This window comes from Symsagittifera roscoffensis, chromosome 8, assembly GCF_963678635.1.
Source record: "Symsagittifera roscoffensis chromosome 8, txSymRosc1.1, whole genome shotgun sequence".
NCBI lineage: Eukaryota > Metazoa > Xenacoelomorpha > Acoela > Convolutidae > Symsagittifera > Symsagittifera roscoffensis.
The window spans coordinates 4,056,675-4,073,694 of record NC_087069.1 but is presented as its reverse complement, the minus strand read 5'-3'; the positions used below and the strand labels follow the sequence as shown (position 1 = coordinate 4,073,694).

At 38.4% G+C, this 17,020-nt stretch overlaps 1 protein-coding gene across 1 annotated transcript in view; it reads right to left on the bottom strand.

The window, feature by feature from the left end:
• Window positions 1-8,175: 8,175 nt before the first annotated feature.
• LOC134853241 (uncharacterized) overlaps window positions 8,176-17,020 on the bottom strand; it is a 98,240-nt gene continuing 89,395 nt past the window's right edge. The window contains exons 3-4 of the mRNA XM_063869209.1: window positions 15,065-15,222; window positions 8,176-8,576 (exon numbers count right to left, since the gene is read on the bottom strand). Of these exons, the coding sequence (XP_063725279.1) occupies window positions 8,176-8,576; window positions 15,065-15,222 (559 nt within the window). The remainder of the gene's footprint in view (window positions 8,577-15,064; window positions 15,223-17,020) is intronic.

Sequence of the window (17,020 nt, the reverse complement as noted above, 5' to 3'; positions counted from 1 at the left end):
ATCAGGCAAATTGGTTAAGTTCCAACAACACACTTGGAAACAACCTGAGGATAAAAAACTCAACCTAATTTGCCTGATATTTTGCTACCAGACCACTTATCATAAGGTTGGTGTCATATTACAGCACAGTTTCGCAGAATTCTGGTGACGTAGTGAGGATTTTTTTGGCAATTTTTTTTACTTTTTTCCCAAAATTTTTGAAAAATTTTTGTCAGCAAGTCGTAAACCAATCCAAAAACTAGTCCAGTACCTCTTGTCCATGATCCGATTTCAGGGATTAATATTCCGTTCAAAAATATCCAAAAATTTCTGGTATCGAGAAAAAATTGCAATCAAGTTGTCTAAGCACCGATTGTAAGTTATTTCAGTTCAAAGGAACGTTCCAAAAGTTTTGGCTAGGGAAAAATTATCGGTTGCTAGCTTGCGGAAAAAATAACAATATGTATGACAGCTTATAAAATTTTATAGCACAAATGGAAAGTTTTAAAAGTTTTAATTGGAGATTGGCGTCACCGGGAAAAATCCAAAAACTTCGGGTGTCGAGAAAAACACAGCTCCATTTTGACCAAAAGTCAACAATCAGGACACCTGAACAGGCCTCTCATCCGCTAGTCAGCCTGCTATTTCGTCCGTCTGCTATGTCGTCTGTCGGCCAACTGGGTACGCTATGCTAACTTTCGGCCAAACGCCCACTTTCGGCCAAACCCCCACTTTCGGCCAAACGCCCACTTTCGGCCAAACGCCCACTTTCGACTTTCGGCCAACTGGACTCTGTTTGGGCCAACTGCTTTCTAACTGCTGTCCCTTGTGTCGATCGTCGACTTTGTGTCATCGTCGGTCCCTTGTGCAATTTCGAGACTAACGTGGGAATTCGGGACCCTTGTGCAGTTTCGGGAATAACGTCGGACTTCGGGTACCTTGTGCAATTTCGGGAATAACGTCGGACTTCGGGTCCCTTGTGCAAGTTTGGGAATAACGTCGGACCACCTTTTTTAGTATATTAAAACATGGTCAGGTGGTGGGCTCGAACCTACGTCAACTGTTATGTCACACATATGATTCGCGTTACGTTAGTTTAGGCCGCTCGGCCATTAAAGCTTATGGTTCCCGGGTTGACCTCCATACACAAAAATTGCTTATCATACAATTCCATACATCAAGTATCTGGAAAAAAACTTGTCATACAATTTTCATACAGTTTCTAAAAATGGTTGAAAAAAGAGATTAACTTATTTCTGTGGCTGTTTGATTCTAATAAAACAGTCTGGTAAAAGAAACCGAGGTAAAAGAAACACTTTTCAGGTTATCGTTAAAATATAGAGACTTGAATACGGCAACAAATCCAGAAATTGTAGAGGAAAAGCCATTTACATTTTCCGAGTTATGCATTTTCAGCGGCGGAAAATAACTCAATTTATCTAGATGAGCCCCTACTACAGCATGCGGCTGCCTGAATTTTCTTTGAAGAGTTGCTATTGCGTCTTAATATAGTACTCCGCTAAAGCTAAACTCAGCGATTGCAGTTTTTGCTTTACCCACTACGAGCGTTTCCAGATAGGTAAGCTTTTCATCGAAACTGATTATGGCTGAATCGACCGTCGATATGAACTGCCCAAACCACTCATGCCATTTAAGTTGGTTGCCATCGAACTGGGTCAGCTTCCACTCAGGGAGATGATCTTTTCGGCTGTGCATAAGTATTTTAACCAACTCTCTTGTCGAAAGTGGACGCTCTACGTCTGCACCGGGAGTTGGCGCTGTGTAATTCGAAGAATTACCGTGATAATCAGGAACGAACGGTTGATTAGCATGTGAAAATTTTTCGGGCTGCGCAAAGAACACAGTCCCTCCGCTTGTATAAGGAACAAAATTATTCGGAGGAACAATCGGAGCTACTGCGGAAAAAACAGTTGTCGAAGGAACGTAGTGTTGTTGAGCTGACATTAAAGGGGCAGCAACAGCTGGTCTCCACAAACTACTATAAGGATTAGAGTGGTCACTTGAAAAGATATAATTACTAACGGGAACACCCATATGTTGTTGTGATGGGATTACAGGTGCCTGGTAGCCAGCAGCTACTACTGATCCTGTAGTTTGATGGCTTAAAGAAACCTGATTAGTTGTTGTTGATGCAGGAACGAACGGTGCTACACCAGAAGGAACTTCTGCAGATAATGTCGGAGCAAAATAATTTTCAGAAGTAACCGGGACTACTGTGTTTTTGGATTGCCTAGCACCGGATGAGTGGACAAAAAAGTTTGCTGAGACAAGTTAATAGAAACAAGTTGAATAATCTGCTGTAACATTACTGGATTGTTAACGGAAATCTGCGATTGGACCAAATTCGACAAATTATGTTGTTGTTCGTGAATGTGGTTTCTGAAATACAACACTGAATCACTATAAGCTGCCTGGCTCTTATTCACTCCTGTAAAACTTGATGAGACCATGTAATTTGTTGTTGCAGGATAAGTCTCCTCGGGAGCTGTCGAACGAACGTGCTGCTCTTGATTGGAAACTACCACAGCATCAGGCTGATTGTGGTCGACAGCTTCGACCCAGTGACGAGTACGATCCTTTTCGTCTTTTGCTAGTTGTGGAGAGATTCGAGTTGAACCACTTTCCTCAGCATTCTCGCTGATTTCCGACAACTCACCTTCTACTTCAAGCCCTTTGAACTCAATTTCTGCCAGTTTTATCCTGTGTTCTTCAGCCAACTCTTCCAACTCTAAACTGCTTTGTTGTTCTAAAAAATATTGTCTCATCATGTTTTGCTGCTCTTTAAGTCTTAATGACACCTTTGCCTGCCTTTCAAGTTCCTCTTGTTGTTTCCTTAAAATCATTAAATCGCGCTTTTTCTCAGAAAGTGTTTTCGATGGAGCGGCGGTACAACGACTAGATTTCTGAGAACCCGATTGCTGATGTCGGCTGCTTCGGTGGAGCGGATATCTGTTTTATGCTACTGGGGTTTTTCACTTTTTCCAGAATGATGAGAAATTTTTAAGCTGCTATCTATGTTGTCCGGCTCTGTTACTGCCTCAAAACTTGTTTTATATGTGATAGCTTCCTGCAAAACTTTATCGTTGCTTTGAGTCAACTTATGAAGCCACATGTCCTGTGCCAGTATCAATCCGTCGGGGTTGGCACTTTTTGCAGCCATATCAATGTCAATGAACTCATTATTTACCTCGACCGCTTGTTCTATATAGTTCCTACATTTTGCAAAATAGATATCAATTTTTGAGCAACGACTCTGACTCTCTATGTATTCCAAAATGATTTCGTGGTTTTTATAAATTAGTTTTCGAGATTGCTACGTTTCTCAAACAACTTCTTAATTTTCTTCTGAAACTTAACTTCCATGCTTAATAATTTCAGAAATAAACGACTCTCAGAAAATTTTTTATTTTCACTCAAGTAAATCCACAAAATACTCTAATACATCAATAACTTACAAGGGGGAGTAACTTGAAGTTTTAACTCTGTAAGTCTATTGTGAATCGCCCAAACGGCGACAAACGTCGACAGTGTATTTAGGTCAGCACTGTATCGTCTAAGTAACAACAGAGTCTTCAACTCAAGGGAAGGGGGCTGGTGCAGCTCTTTATGTTTTTCGATAAGTATTTGGTCTTTGGCCTTTCGTTTTGAGATAAACTCCTCAACTATGTTAAGAAAGAGAATACCTGTCTTTTTCAACTCTTTTTCCATATTAACCGTACCGTTGCGGCGACAGTATATAATAGCGGTAATATTCTCTTTTTATCTCAAAAGAAGGTTCTTAAGTTGGTCAGTACTCAAAATACGGTTGTTTTTAGTGCGGTGCTTACTAATGGAGTTATTTATAGCCAAATAACTAGATCTTGGAGCCAAATAACTAGATGTTTCCGATTCGACAAAAAGTGGTGCAGACAGTATTGAATAAATTTCTGCGAGTCACTGGCGTTAAAGATAAAGCTTAGACCGGGCTTTGTGAAACAAGTTTCTTTCACGCGCTTTTGAGACGGTGCGGATAGTATACGGAGCGCGTGGTCTAGAGAACTAGCTCCTAGAATGAATACCATATACTTAAGAGACCTATGCGACGGTTACGTTACGCTTAAGTACCAACCGACCTGCTAAAAATTTTAGCAGGTCGGTTGAACTCCAACAACGCACACCGAGTAAACATGAGGATGAAAGAATTCAACTCAACTCACTTAATATCACCGTACCTGACCACTTAACATTAGTGTCGCTCAACGACGTCAATAATCAGACGGCCTGAAACGGCTTAGGTTTATTTGAAGCGAACTGGCTTTCAGTTACACCGATGGTGTGTGGTGGATCAGGCAAATTGGTTAAGTTCCAACAACACACTTGGAAACAACCTGAGGATGAAAAAACTCAACCTAATTTGCCTGATATTTCGCTACCAGACCACTTATCATAAGGTTGGTGTCATATTACAGCACAGTTTCGCAGAATTCTGGTGACGTAGTGAGGATTTTTTTGGCAGTTTTTTTTTACTTTTTTCCCAAAATTTTTGGAAAATTTTTGTCAGCAAGTCGTAAACCAATCCAAAAACTAGTCCAGTACCTCTTGTCCATGATCCGATTTCAGGGATTAATATTCCGTTCAAAAATATCCAAAAATTTCTGGTATCGAGAAAAAATTGCAATCAAGTTGTCTAAGCACCGATTGTAAGTTATTTCAGTTCAAAGGAACGTTCCAAAAGTTTTGGCTAGGGAAAAATTATCGGTTGCTAGCTTGCGGAAAAAATAACAATATGTATGACAGCTTATAAAATTTTATAGCACAAATGGAAAGTTTTAAAAGTTTTAATTGGAGATTGGCGTCACCGGGAAAAATCCAAAAACTTCGGGTGTCGATAAAAACACAGCTCCATTTTGACCAAAAGTCAACAATCAGGACACCTGAACAGGCCTCTCATCCGCTAGTCAGCCTGCTATTTCGTCCGTCTGCTATGTCGTCTGTCGGCCAACTGGGTACGCTATGCTAACTTTCGGCCAAACGCCCACTTTCGGCCAAACCCCCACTTTCGGCCAAACGCCCACTTTCGGCCAAACGCCGCTTTCGACTTTCGGCCAACTGGACTCTGTTTGGGCCAACTGCTTTCTAACTGCTGTCCCTTGTGTCGATCGTCGACTTTGTGTCATCGTCGGTCCCTTGTGCAATTTCGAGACTAACGTGGGAATTCGGGACCCTTGTGCAGTTTCGGGAATAACGTCGGACTTCGGGTACCTTGTGCAATTTCGGGAATAACGTCGGACTTCGGGTCCCTTGTGCAAGTTTGGGAATAACGTCGGACCACCTTTTTTAGTATATTAAAACATGGTCAGGTGGTGGGCTCGAACCTACGTCAACTGTTATGTCACACATATGATTCGCGTTACGTTAGTTTAGGCCGCTCGGCCATTAAAGCTTATGGTTCCCGGGTTGACCTCCATACACGAAAATTGCTTATCATACAATTCCATACATCAAGTATGTGGAAAAAAACTTGTCATACAATTTTCATACAGTTTCTAAAAATGGTTGAAAAAAGAGATTAACTTATTTCTGTGGCTGTTTGATTCTAATAAAACAGTCTGGTAAAAGAAACCGAGGTTTTCATTCAAAAAAAATGCTTATCATACAATTCCCATTTATATATTTTTTTCAGTAATTTTGAAAATTTGGCCCAAAAACGTTTTTTTTTTCAACCGCTCATCGAATTTCGTATGCAAACAAAATTTCATATGCAAAATTTAATTTTTTGTGTGCATAACGTAGTCTTGGTTACGATAATATTGGCTTTATTTTCTTTTGATTTATTTTTTTTCTTCAAAAACGCTGAACATTCCTATTTCCTTTGTATGAAGTGTTTATATATGCCTTGATCAAGTCTGATAATTTGAAAATTCAAAATATTATAATAATCACCATTAAAAATTTTTGCCAAAAACTAAAAGTTTGTTGCTTTCGTATATGAATTGTGAAAGCCGAACTCAGGTAGTTTGCTATGCAGTGTAAATGGAAAGACCGTCCAACTTTTGGTGCTTTGAGTAACCAAGGTCTTTGTCACTTTGTCACTTGCAAACACAACCGAAAAATTTTCAGAAATAAATTTAGAAAAAAAATCAAACTTTTTGGTTTATGGAAAAACACCTATCATACAATTTTCATTTATGGAAAAATGTTTATCATAGCGATTTCATACAATTTTCTGTACGTATGGCTATGTATGGAATTGTATGACAAGAAGTTTCTCATATATGGGAATTGTATGATAAGAAGTTTCGGTCATCCCGGGTTGTTACATTTTGGTTCAATTTTTTGCATTTATACTCTTGCACATTTGCGCTGCAACCAGCTGATTTAGAAAAGATGCTGTTTTGATCAAATTAATAGTAAGATCCATAGTTTCGAGCTTGCCAACAGAGGGCAACTATATACGAAAGTTTGAGCTGGCTATTGCCTCCAAATTGGGAGAAGTCAAGTTATTATGTTATAAGTTGGTAAGTGTGACATGGCGGATGTTTGCCCTAGAGCCTTTAGAGCGTAAGCGGCAAACTAAATCAATCCGAATTGAATCGAGGGAAGTAAGTTGCTCAGGTACTTGACCCTCGATCCTTTTGATAGTTTTCAGAAGTATCAAAATCAAACTGTATTTTTTATAGAAGAAACATGCGCTTCACCTGAGTTCTTCCTTTCTTCTCTGCAGCTCCATTTCTGCCAGCCGCTTTTCCTTCTCTTCTATTTCCCGTTTCAGTTTCCTCGACTCTGTCTCCAACTTTTTCATATCTTCTGTGTTGAAGGGGGGCGCCCTTTCCACCAACTTCCACAGTTCCTGCATTGCCTTCTGGAAGGCCTCCTCCTCCTCGCGATTACTAGTGTCTCTGCACGAGTCTACTATGAGGTATTTGAGTCCCTTCCCTCTGGGAAACTTATCCTGCACGGACCTTATGCATTTGGCCGCCATTTGAGCGTCGGTTTGTTTGTTGACTCGTTTTCGTAATACAATGCTTTCGAAATCCATGGGTAGCCGAGTAAAAATTATCACAGCTTGCGACCAAAATTTCGCACCAAAGATGCCTTCAAAAATCCGAATTATTTCGATGAGGCTCCCATCTAGCCGAGGCTCTTGGCCATTCACAGCTATTACAAATAGGTTCACATGATCGCATTTGTCTCTTAGTTTGATCACGAGTTCGGAGATTATGGCGGCGTCCGTATCCCTTTCGGGGTCGTCGATGCCCACTGTATCAATTAGGGATACGGGCGTCTCCTTGATTCCATTAAAAAAGACGTTGCCAAAGGTTGTTGTGCCGGTAGGCCCTTGTGCCTCTGTGGAAACTGGGAACAGGTCTGCGTCGTGGGCTTTGCCTGCCACCACATTGCACAGGCTACTTTTGCCTATCCATGTCTTGCCCAAAATCAGCACTTTCTTGAACGTGTTCCCGTTGATGTCTTCGACAAGAATACTACTCTGAGGTCCTGAAAAACGCTGAACATTCATATTTCCTTTGTATGGGGTGTTTTTATATGCCTTGATCAAGTCTGATAATTTGAAAATTCAAAAATTTATAATAATCACCATTGAAAATTTTTGCCAAAAACTGAAAGTTTGTTGCTTTCGTATATGAATTGTGAATCGTTTGCTATGCTGTGTAAATGGAAAGACGGTCCAACTTTTGGTGTTTGAGTAACCAAGGTCTTTGTCACTTTGTCACTTGCAAACACAACCGAAAATTTTTCAGAAATAAATTTAGAAAGAAAAAATCAAACTTTTTGGTTTATGGAAAAACACTTATCATGCAATTTTCATTTATGGAAAAATGTTTATCATAGAGATTTCATACAATTTTCTGTACGTATGGCATTGTATGGAATTGTATGACAAGAAGTTTCTCATATATGGGAATTGTATGATAAGAAGTTTCGGTCATCCGTGGTTGTTACATTTTGGTTCAATTTTGTGCATTTATACTCTCGCACATTTGCGCTGCAACAAGCTGATTTAGAAAAGATGCTGTTTTGATCAAATTAATAGTAAAATCCATAGTTTTGAGCTTGCCAACAGAGGGCAACTATATACAAAAGTTTGAGCTGGTTATTGCCTTCAAATTGGGAGACGTCAAGTTATTATGTTATAAGCTAGTAAGTGTGGCATGGCGGATGTTTGCCCTAGAGCCTTTAGAGCCGAGGCTCTTGGCCATTCACAGCTATTACAAATAGGTTCACATGATCGCATTTGGTTCTTAGTTTGATCACGAGTTCGGAGATTATGGTGGCGTCCGTATCCCTTTCGGTGTCGTCGATGCCCACTGTATCAATTAGGGATACGGGCGTCTCCTTGATTCCATTAAAAAAGACGTTGCCAAAGATGATTGTGCCGGTACACCCTTGTGCCTCTGTGGAAACTGGGAACAGGTCTGCGTCGTGGGCTTTGCCTGCCACGACATTGCACAGGCTACTTTTGCCTGTCCATGTCTTGCCCAAAATCAGCACTTTCTTGAACGTGTTCCCGTTGATGTCTTCGACAAGAATACTACTCTGAGGTCCTCCTGACACTTCGCTGCTCCTCGCCGCCACTTCTAACAAAATAGCACAGCTAGCAAAACCTTTTTGTTGAAGTTGTCTTGACCAATAAATGATCTAAATTCACGGAAGCGCTTTAGAAAATTGAGTTTTTACTTGGAGTGGTCGCTCATAGAGTAATTTCGGATAGGGTACACCGTCTGCTCGTCACGCTATCTTATTTTCGGCCGGATAGATTCGTGCAACTTCTTAGTCTAATACCAATCTTAATCTTACTCTCCTAGTCTCAATAGGTCTGGTGCATAATGGTCTTTGCGGGTTAGATATAGTGAACTTGTTCCAAAGGAGAACAACAGTCTTCAGATTGTCAAGTTATATTCAGATTGTTTTGGTGCTGAAACTACAAGTAGTTTCAGCACTACAAATAATTGTCAGTGTTAGTTATGGACTATGGATGGTTAGTTAATAGTATTTTAAAGAGATGGTTATAAAATGTTTTTTTTTATAACTTTATAAAACATGTTTGTGTGGGTTAGTTTTCTCTTTGGCATCATTTCGTGTGAGCAGTGAATGACTTTTTCTTTTGGTGTAAGGAATTGAAATGTTAGTGCAAAGTGGTTAAATTTATTGAAAAACGGCTGGTACGCTTTAGTGTTTATTAGTGCGCGATCAATTATGTTATCAAATTTCCTATTAGTGGTTTTATTATATCTCTTTATAGTTTATAGAGATAGTTTTATCAAGAAAAAAATTGGTTATAAACCCTAGTTTCAAACTGGTTCCGACCATCCTGGTTTTAGAGAACTTTTAGTTTTCAAATTGTTTTTTGTAGTGAGGGTTTGAGAGAGTTCTTTGTTTTTTTTTGTGGAGTAGTGTTCTTCTGAAGCAGTGACTGCATGAAGAAAGGAGAGATGTAGTTGTCTTCGTAGAGAGAAGAAGAACAGTTGTTCGTGGTCCAAAAGTGGGTCTCGTTTATCCTAGATCGTCTTGAGTGATTGTGTCAAGATTTCGGATTGATGCAAGGATGTGTTGATTTCGTTTAGCAAGAGCGAGACTACATGCAAGATGACGTTTGACCTTTTCGTGTGAAGTGCCAAGTGTCTAGGATCTGTATATGAGATCAACATCGGGTTGGCCATTGGTCTGTTTCAATGGTTTTCCTTTGCTGCGATGTTGGATTCATACTGTAGTCCTTTGAGAGCAGTGACTACGGCAACAAACCTAATAGATTTGTCATTTCAGAGTTGGAATGTAATCGGTTTTCCATCTTCCTTTGCTGCTCGTTCCGTTGGCTCTTAGAAATACTTTTACATTGCATAATAAATCTATAATTTGTAAGTGAGATGAGTTTTAGTTATGATATTCATTAGTTGTTTTCGCAAAAGCGTTTTATATAGTTTCGGTTATTTTAAAGAGCCGATTACCCTAGAGCAACTATCGTCAAAAATTTAAAAATTGACTGCGTGTCTTAAGCGTGGTTGTAGCGCGGTGCGTTAACCCAGCTATAGAGCATGCTTAAGACATCCTATTGGGTGGCAAAGCTAGTTGATGGAGCATGATATTACGGTCTCTTTGAGCAGAATCTCTTTTTGTGTTCAACTTTTTGTTCTCTTTTATCAGGAGTTTTTCTTTTTTGTTTTTGATTGTGTCCTTGCATCAAAAACAGATGTTATGTTTTGGGTTGTTTTGACTTTTTGGTGTTTTAAATGATTTCAATAAACTAAACATGATAGTGGGTTTCAAAGGAAAAGTTTGTCCAGTTTTAATCTGGATTTCATCTGGTCTGAGTACCGTGAGACTTTTTTATGCATGCGTTGGTTTTGTTGTATAAGTAAGCTTCGTTGTTCAGTTTAAGCTTGCTCATAATTCCTTCCAACCGGGTTAAAGGAAGTTTTGAAACCCGTGAAAACAAATTAAATTTGTTATCAGCTATTGTTGAAGCTTGAAATTCATATATTAAATAAAGCTACGTTGGGGGAGTCGTGCGAGTAAAGGACAAATATTCAGTTATAAAAGAAGCAAACCTAAAAAGTTTAATTTCTAGTAAATCATTTACATCTTAACAATTTACTACTTCACAATTTTAACAATTTACCACAGAATAAATTATTTCTGGCATTTGTTATGAAGTTTACTGCACTTGAATAATTCATTTTTATTGTTAGGTTAAAATTGAAACTTTGTAAAAAATAGTTTGTGGTTCTTTTGTTGGGGTTTTAATCTTTTAGATGAGTGACTGGTGAAATCCAAAGTAAGAGTTATGAAAAATACGGGTAATAATGGTGAGTGTCATGTTTTATATGTTAGTGTTAAGAATAAATTTCATACTTAGTCTTGATTGTGTCCGATGTTACTGGAATCTTTGCAAGCATGCGGATAACGTTTTTAGTGCGAAGCAGAGGCCAAAAAAATTCAAGCGCTCTGCTGGTGTTTACTTTTTCGGCAAGTGTTTAAAACTCATGATTTATGTTCTGAATCAATTATTTAGTTTATGATAAATTTAGTATTGTGATTGTGTTCGATTAGTGTGGTTTCATTGGGCTGTATATGCTCGTGGGCAATTATTATGGGACGGGCGGCGTCGATTGGTAAAGTGTTAGTCAGTGGGCAAAAATATATACTTCTTTCTGATGGGAACACGATTACGGAGGATGCATGTAAATTAGTAGATTCAATGCAATAGGTGAAATTTATGATATATGCTGATGTGTAATTTGAGTTAATTAACAAAAAACGATGCTGTGGGTTATGGGTTGGTGCGTTGGTGATATTATGTTCATGTATGAATTTGAAAAATGTGTTTATGTGGGTTAGTTTTGTCTTCAGCAAGATTTTGTGTGAGGAGTGAATGTCTCTTTCCTTTGGTGTAAGGATTTGAAATGTTAGTGCAAAGAGGTTAAACTTATTGCAAAACGGCTCGTAATCTTTGGTGTTTGTTAGTGCGCGAGCGATTAATTAGCGATGTTATCAAATTTCTTATTAGTGGTTTTATTATATCTTTTTATATTTTATAGAGATAGTTTTATCAAAAAAAAAATTGGTTATAAACACTAGTTTCAAACTGGTTACAAAATCATTCATAACTTCAACTATGGTAATTTCTTGTCTAATATCACAACTTAATCTAAAATTTGTCGTTATTATATATTTTTGCTTATTATTTCAACATTCGTGGTCATAGTTTAGTTTCAATTCATTCAGACTCTTCCAATATACACCTTCAATTTCAACGCGCCAATTTCGGATTTTTCAATCATTTGTAATTGCTTTTTTCTATTTAAATTTCAACAGCTTTTTTGAATTTCATCGTGCCTGCTCGATGAAAGCATCAGCAATATTTCAACATAACAACTTTCATTTCCTCAGTTGTATTTCACAGTACCCCTCGAATTATATGGTGTTTTAAGAACATTTGTTTGTAAACGTCTGTTTTTTAACAGTATTTGTAATATCGCAGCCTTTTCTTATTACTATAGACAGTTTAAAATTGCCAACCTGAAGTGACATTTGATTCAGTTGGATGGTTTTTTTTTCGCTCACGCTCATACAATCCTGGCTTAAGGCAACAGCGAAAAATTTAAAAAAAAAGCAATTTTCCAATTCCTTTTTTTTAATTGGGTTAAATTTGGACGAAAAAAGATGATGATACTAGAATTTAACGTGAACGTTATCATCCTTTTTTTTGCAAACTTAGGACCCAAAAGGACATAATTGGAACGGGGCACTTTTTCTAGTTCAATATTATCCAAACAAAAAGAGTCAATTGACCTTGAACTGTTACGGAATCCACAACAAAACAAATGTGCGACGAAATTTACGCTAAAGGTATTTGCACGAGGAATCCACTGAAGCTTTGTTAGTGGAAACCACTTACTTGTTAGAACACATTCAAAAATTTGACTATCGAATCCAGGAACATACAGACACAAAATTGTGTGCCTATCCAATGCACAGTTTGGCCTCGTAATGAACCAAATTAAAGGAGGTATTTTAAGGATTTCATTGTGGGTCTAAGCTTTTCAAAAAAGCCTCCTGAAACGTTTTGTTAATTTCTGAGCAATTTTTGTCCTCATTATTTGTTGCCTAAAGTCAACCCAACTTGGGAAAATTAAATTCAAAAATTGCAGCTTCAGTAATTTATCCGTTTCAGATACATCACAAGTGTATGCGCCTGTTCAGCTCCAAATGCAGTAAAAATGCAAATTGTCATCAAAATGTGGCAATTTTTAACTGCCTATAGCAAGAGAATCATTTATAGGGTATAATTATCGATGAATGAGAGATGGCTGAGTGAAGTGTGCTTGAAATTCCCACGTATAACTATAAATAACTTGGCATTAACGAAATTTAGTTAATTTATTTTCTGAAATTGACACGATTTTGTTGTAAAATAATGTTAGGAGAGAAGATTATAATTTCCTCAGTTGTATTCAAAGTACCCGTCAATTTAAATGGTGTTTCAAGAATATTTGTTTGTAAACGGTCTCGTTTTTCAACAGTATTTATAATATCGGAGCCTTTTCTTATTACCTTAGACAGTTTAAAATTGCCAATCTGAAATGACATTTGATTCAGTTCGATGTTTTTTTTTGCTCACGCTCATAAAACCCTGCCTCAAGGCAACAGCATAAAATATTTTGAAAACCGCAAACTTTCAGGTCCTTTTTTCAATTGGGTTAAGTCTGGACAAAAAAAAGATGATGGCACTAGAATTTAACCTGAACCTTATCATCTTTTTCTTTGCAAAGTTAGGACTCAAAATGACATAATTGAAACGGGGCGCTTTTTTAGTTCAATATTAATTAAACGAAAAGAGTCAATTGACCATGAACTGTTACGGAATCCTTAGCAAAACAAACGTGCGACAAAATTTACGCTACAGGTACTTGCACGCGGAATCCACTGAAATATTGTTAGTGGAATCCATTTACATGTTAGAACAAATTTAAAGACTTGTCTATCGAATCCAGGAACATACAGACACAAAATTGTGTGCCTATCCAATGCACAGTTTGACCTCGTAATGAACCAAATTAAAGGAGGTATTTTAAGGATTTCATTGTGGGTCTAAGCTTTTCAAAAAAGCCTCCTGAAACCTTTTGTTAAATTCTGAGCAATTTTGTCCTCATTATTTGTTGCCTAAAGTCAACCCAACTTGGGAAAAACTAATTCAAAAACTGCAGCTTCAAAAAATTTATCCGTTTGATATACATCACAAGTGTATGCGCCTGTTCAGTTCCAAATGCAGTAAAAATGCAAAATGTCATCAAAATGTGGCAATTTTTACCTGCCTATAGCAAAAGAATCGTTCATAGGGGTATTATTATCGATGAATGTAAGATGACTGAGAGAAGTGTGTTTTGAAATCTCCATGTATAAACTATAAATAACTTGTCATTAACGAGTTTAAATTAATTTATTTTTTGAAATTGAAAAATTTTGTTGTAAAATAATGTTAGGAGAGATGAAATCAAAAATCTGCAAATATATTGGATCTACTTAAAAATCTCCTCCTCCCAAGAAGAGGGGTGGGGGCGAGTTTTCAAAAAAGTCGAAAAATTATTTGTTGACTTTATTTTCTTATAAATCATTGTAAAGACCCTAATTAGACAAAAATTCATACCAAAAAATGGTTGCTTGAAAAAACATGCCAAAAAAGGCGTTCAACTTTAGTATATTTTGGCCATTAGAAAAGTTTTAGAGTGAGTCAGCCCTAATGGATATCTCAAAATAGTAAAAAGGGGGGACCATTTGGGTTGGCAGAGGGTCGAATTCTTAAGATTTGAACGGTTTTGAGCGATTTATCTGAAAAACCGCTCAAAAACCGCACAAGACTTGAGCGGTTTTTTTTAGATAAACCGCTCAAAGCCGTTCAAACCTTGCGCGGTTTTTGAGCGATTTTTTTTAGATAAACCGCTCAAAACCGTTCAAATCTTGCCCGGTTTTTGAGCGGTTTTTTTTAGATAAACCGTTCAAAACCGCTCAAACCGCTCAAATCTTGCTTCAATTTAGGTGAAAAATCTCGACTCGTGAAGGATGATCGAATTTCTCAATTTTCATTAACGTTTTTTTTTCAAAAAAAATTGCATGAACCGTCTGTGATTGATGCTTTTTTCAATTTTTGTATTTTATTTTTTAATTCATAAAATTGGATGAACAAATAACAAAAGCTTATGGCAAAACTGGGGAAATTACTTTTGCAGTGATTATGAGAATAATTATCTAGAAAAACAGGAAAAAAGCGCTAACTTAAAACTTGTGGCAATCTGGAATACGCTATGCACCCAAAAAAGAACAAAGTTTGCTCACAAAACAAACTTTTTGGTAAAATAATATTTCTTTTGACTAACTTCGGTTTCGCTTCGTAAAGATTTTTTTTTAAAAGGACTTGTTCCTTTGATCACAAAATTTCCATGTAGAAAAACTAAGAATTGTTCGTGCCATTGCTTTCAATTGCACTTTTCCACAGATAAATTAAATGTATGAACGAACTCTTGCCAAAAAAGCTAATTATGAGTTCAGTCATAATAGAGTAGATTCTCACGTGCGGTGCTCGATGTCTTCTGTCTTTCCACTCTCCTTTTCTCTTCCAGAGTAGTCAGAGGGTGTCCCATTGCATCTACTTGGACGTCCGGAAGCGAGTTGATATCATTAGTTATGGAGGGGGGCACTTGTTCGCGACATGCATACACAGGGCACTCGCTGAAATCATTTTTGCTCTCATTTCTGGTCTAAATTGTTTCCAGATTAACAACATTAAATGTTCTAATTTTCAAAACAGAGGCACAATCTTGAGCATATTACCCGGGTAGAGGTCCGCGTCACGTCTATTTTGGAGTTTGTCGATCGAACTGTTGTTAAATCTGCAACCAAAAACCCATAGCTTGGGCAGTGTTTGCCGTTTCTCTGTGGCGATGGTCGAAAAATAAGTCGGGGCATTGTCGAAAAACTCAGCCGCATTACCACTTACAGGAGTCGAACTCTTATCTACGACCTGCAAACCTACCACGCTAGCCATTATGGTCGAAAAAGAAGTCGGGGCATTGTCAAAAAATTCAGCCGCATTACCACTAACAGGAGTCGAACTCTTATCTACGGCCTGCAAACCTACCACGCTAGCTGTTATGGTCGAAAAATAAGTCGGGGCATTGTCAAAAAATTCAGCTGCATTACCACTTAAAGGAGTCGAACTCTTATCTACGGCCTGCAAACCTACCACGCTAGCTGTTATGGTCGAAAAAGAAGTCTGGGCATTGTCGAAAAGTTCAGCCGCATTACCACTAACAGGAGTCGAACTCTAATCTACGGCCTGCAAACCTACCACGCTAGCCGTTATGGTCGTAAAAGAAATCGGGGTATTGTCGAAAAGTTCAGCCGCATTACCACTAACAGGAGTCGAACTCTTATATACTGCCTCCAAACCTACCACGCTAGCCATTATGGTCGAAAAGTAAGTCGGGGCATTGTCAAAAAATTCAGCCGCATTACCACTTACAGGAGTCGAACTCTTATCTACGGCCTGCAAACCTACCACGCTAGCCATTATGATCCAGAAATAAGTCGGGTCATTGTCAAAAAATTCAGCCGCATTACCACTTACAGGAGTCGAACTCTTCTCTACGGCATGCAAACCTACCACGCTAGCCAGTATGGTCGAAAAAAAAGTCGGGGCATTGTCAAAAATTCAGCCGCATTACCAATTAAAGGAGTCGAACTCTTATCTTCGGCCTCCAAACCTACCACGCTAGCCATTCTGGTCGAAAAATAGATCGGGCATAGTAGAAAAATTCAGCCGCATTACCACTTACAGGAGTCGAACTCTTATCTACGGCCTACAAACCTACCACGCTAGCCATTATGGTTGAAAAATAAGTCAGGACATTGTCAAAAAAACTCAGCTGAATTACCACTTATAGGAGTCGAACTCTTACCTACGGCCTCCAAACCTACCATGCTAGCCATTATGGTCGAAAAATAAGTCGGGGCATTGTCAAAAATTTCAGCCGCAATACCACTTACATGAGTCGAACTTTTATCTACGGCCTCTAAACCTACAACGCTAGCCATTATGATCGAAAAATAGGTCGGGGTGTTTTTGAAAAATTCAGCCGCCTTACCACTTACAGGAGTCGAACTCTTATCTACGACCTCCTGCAAACCTACCACGCTAGCCAGTATGGTCGAAAAAAAAGTCGGGGCATTGTCAAAAATTCAGCCGCATTACCAATTAAAGGAGTCGAACTCTTATCTACGGCCTCCAAACCTACCACGCTGGCCATTATGGTTGAAAAAAAAGTCGGGGCCTTGTCAAAAAATTCAGCCGCATTACCACTTATAGGAGTCGAACTCTTATCTACGGCCTCCAAACCTACCATGCAAGCCATTATGGTCGAAAAATTAGTCGGGGCTTTGTCAAAAAATTCAGCCGCATTACCACTTACAGGAGTCGAACTCGTATCTACGGCCTCCAAACCTACCACGCTAGCCATTATGGTCGAAA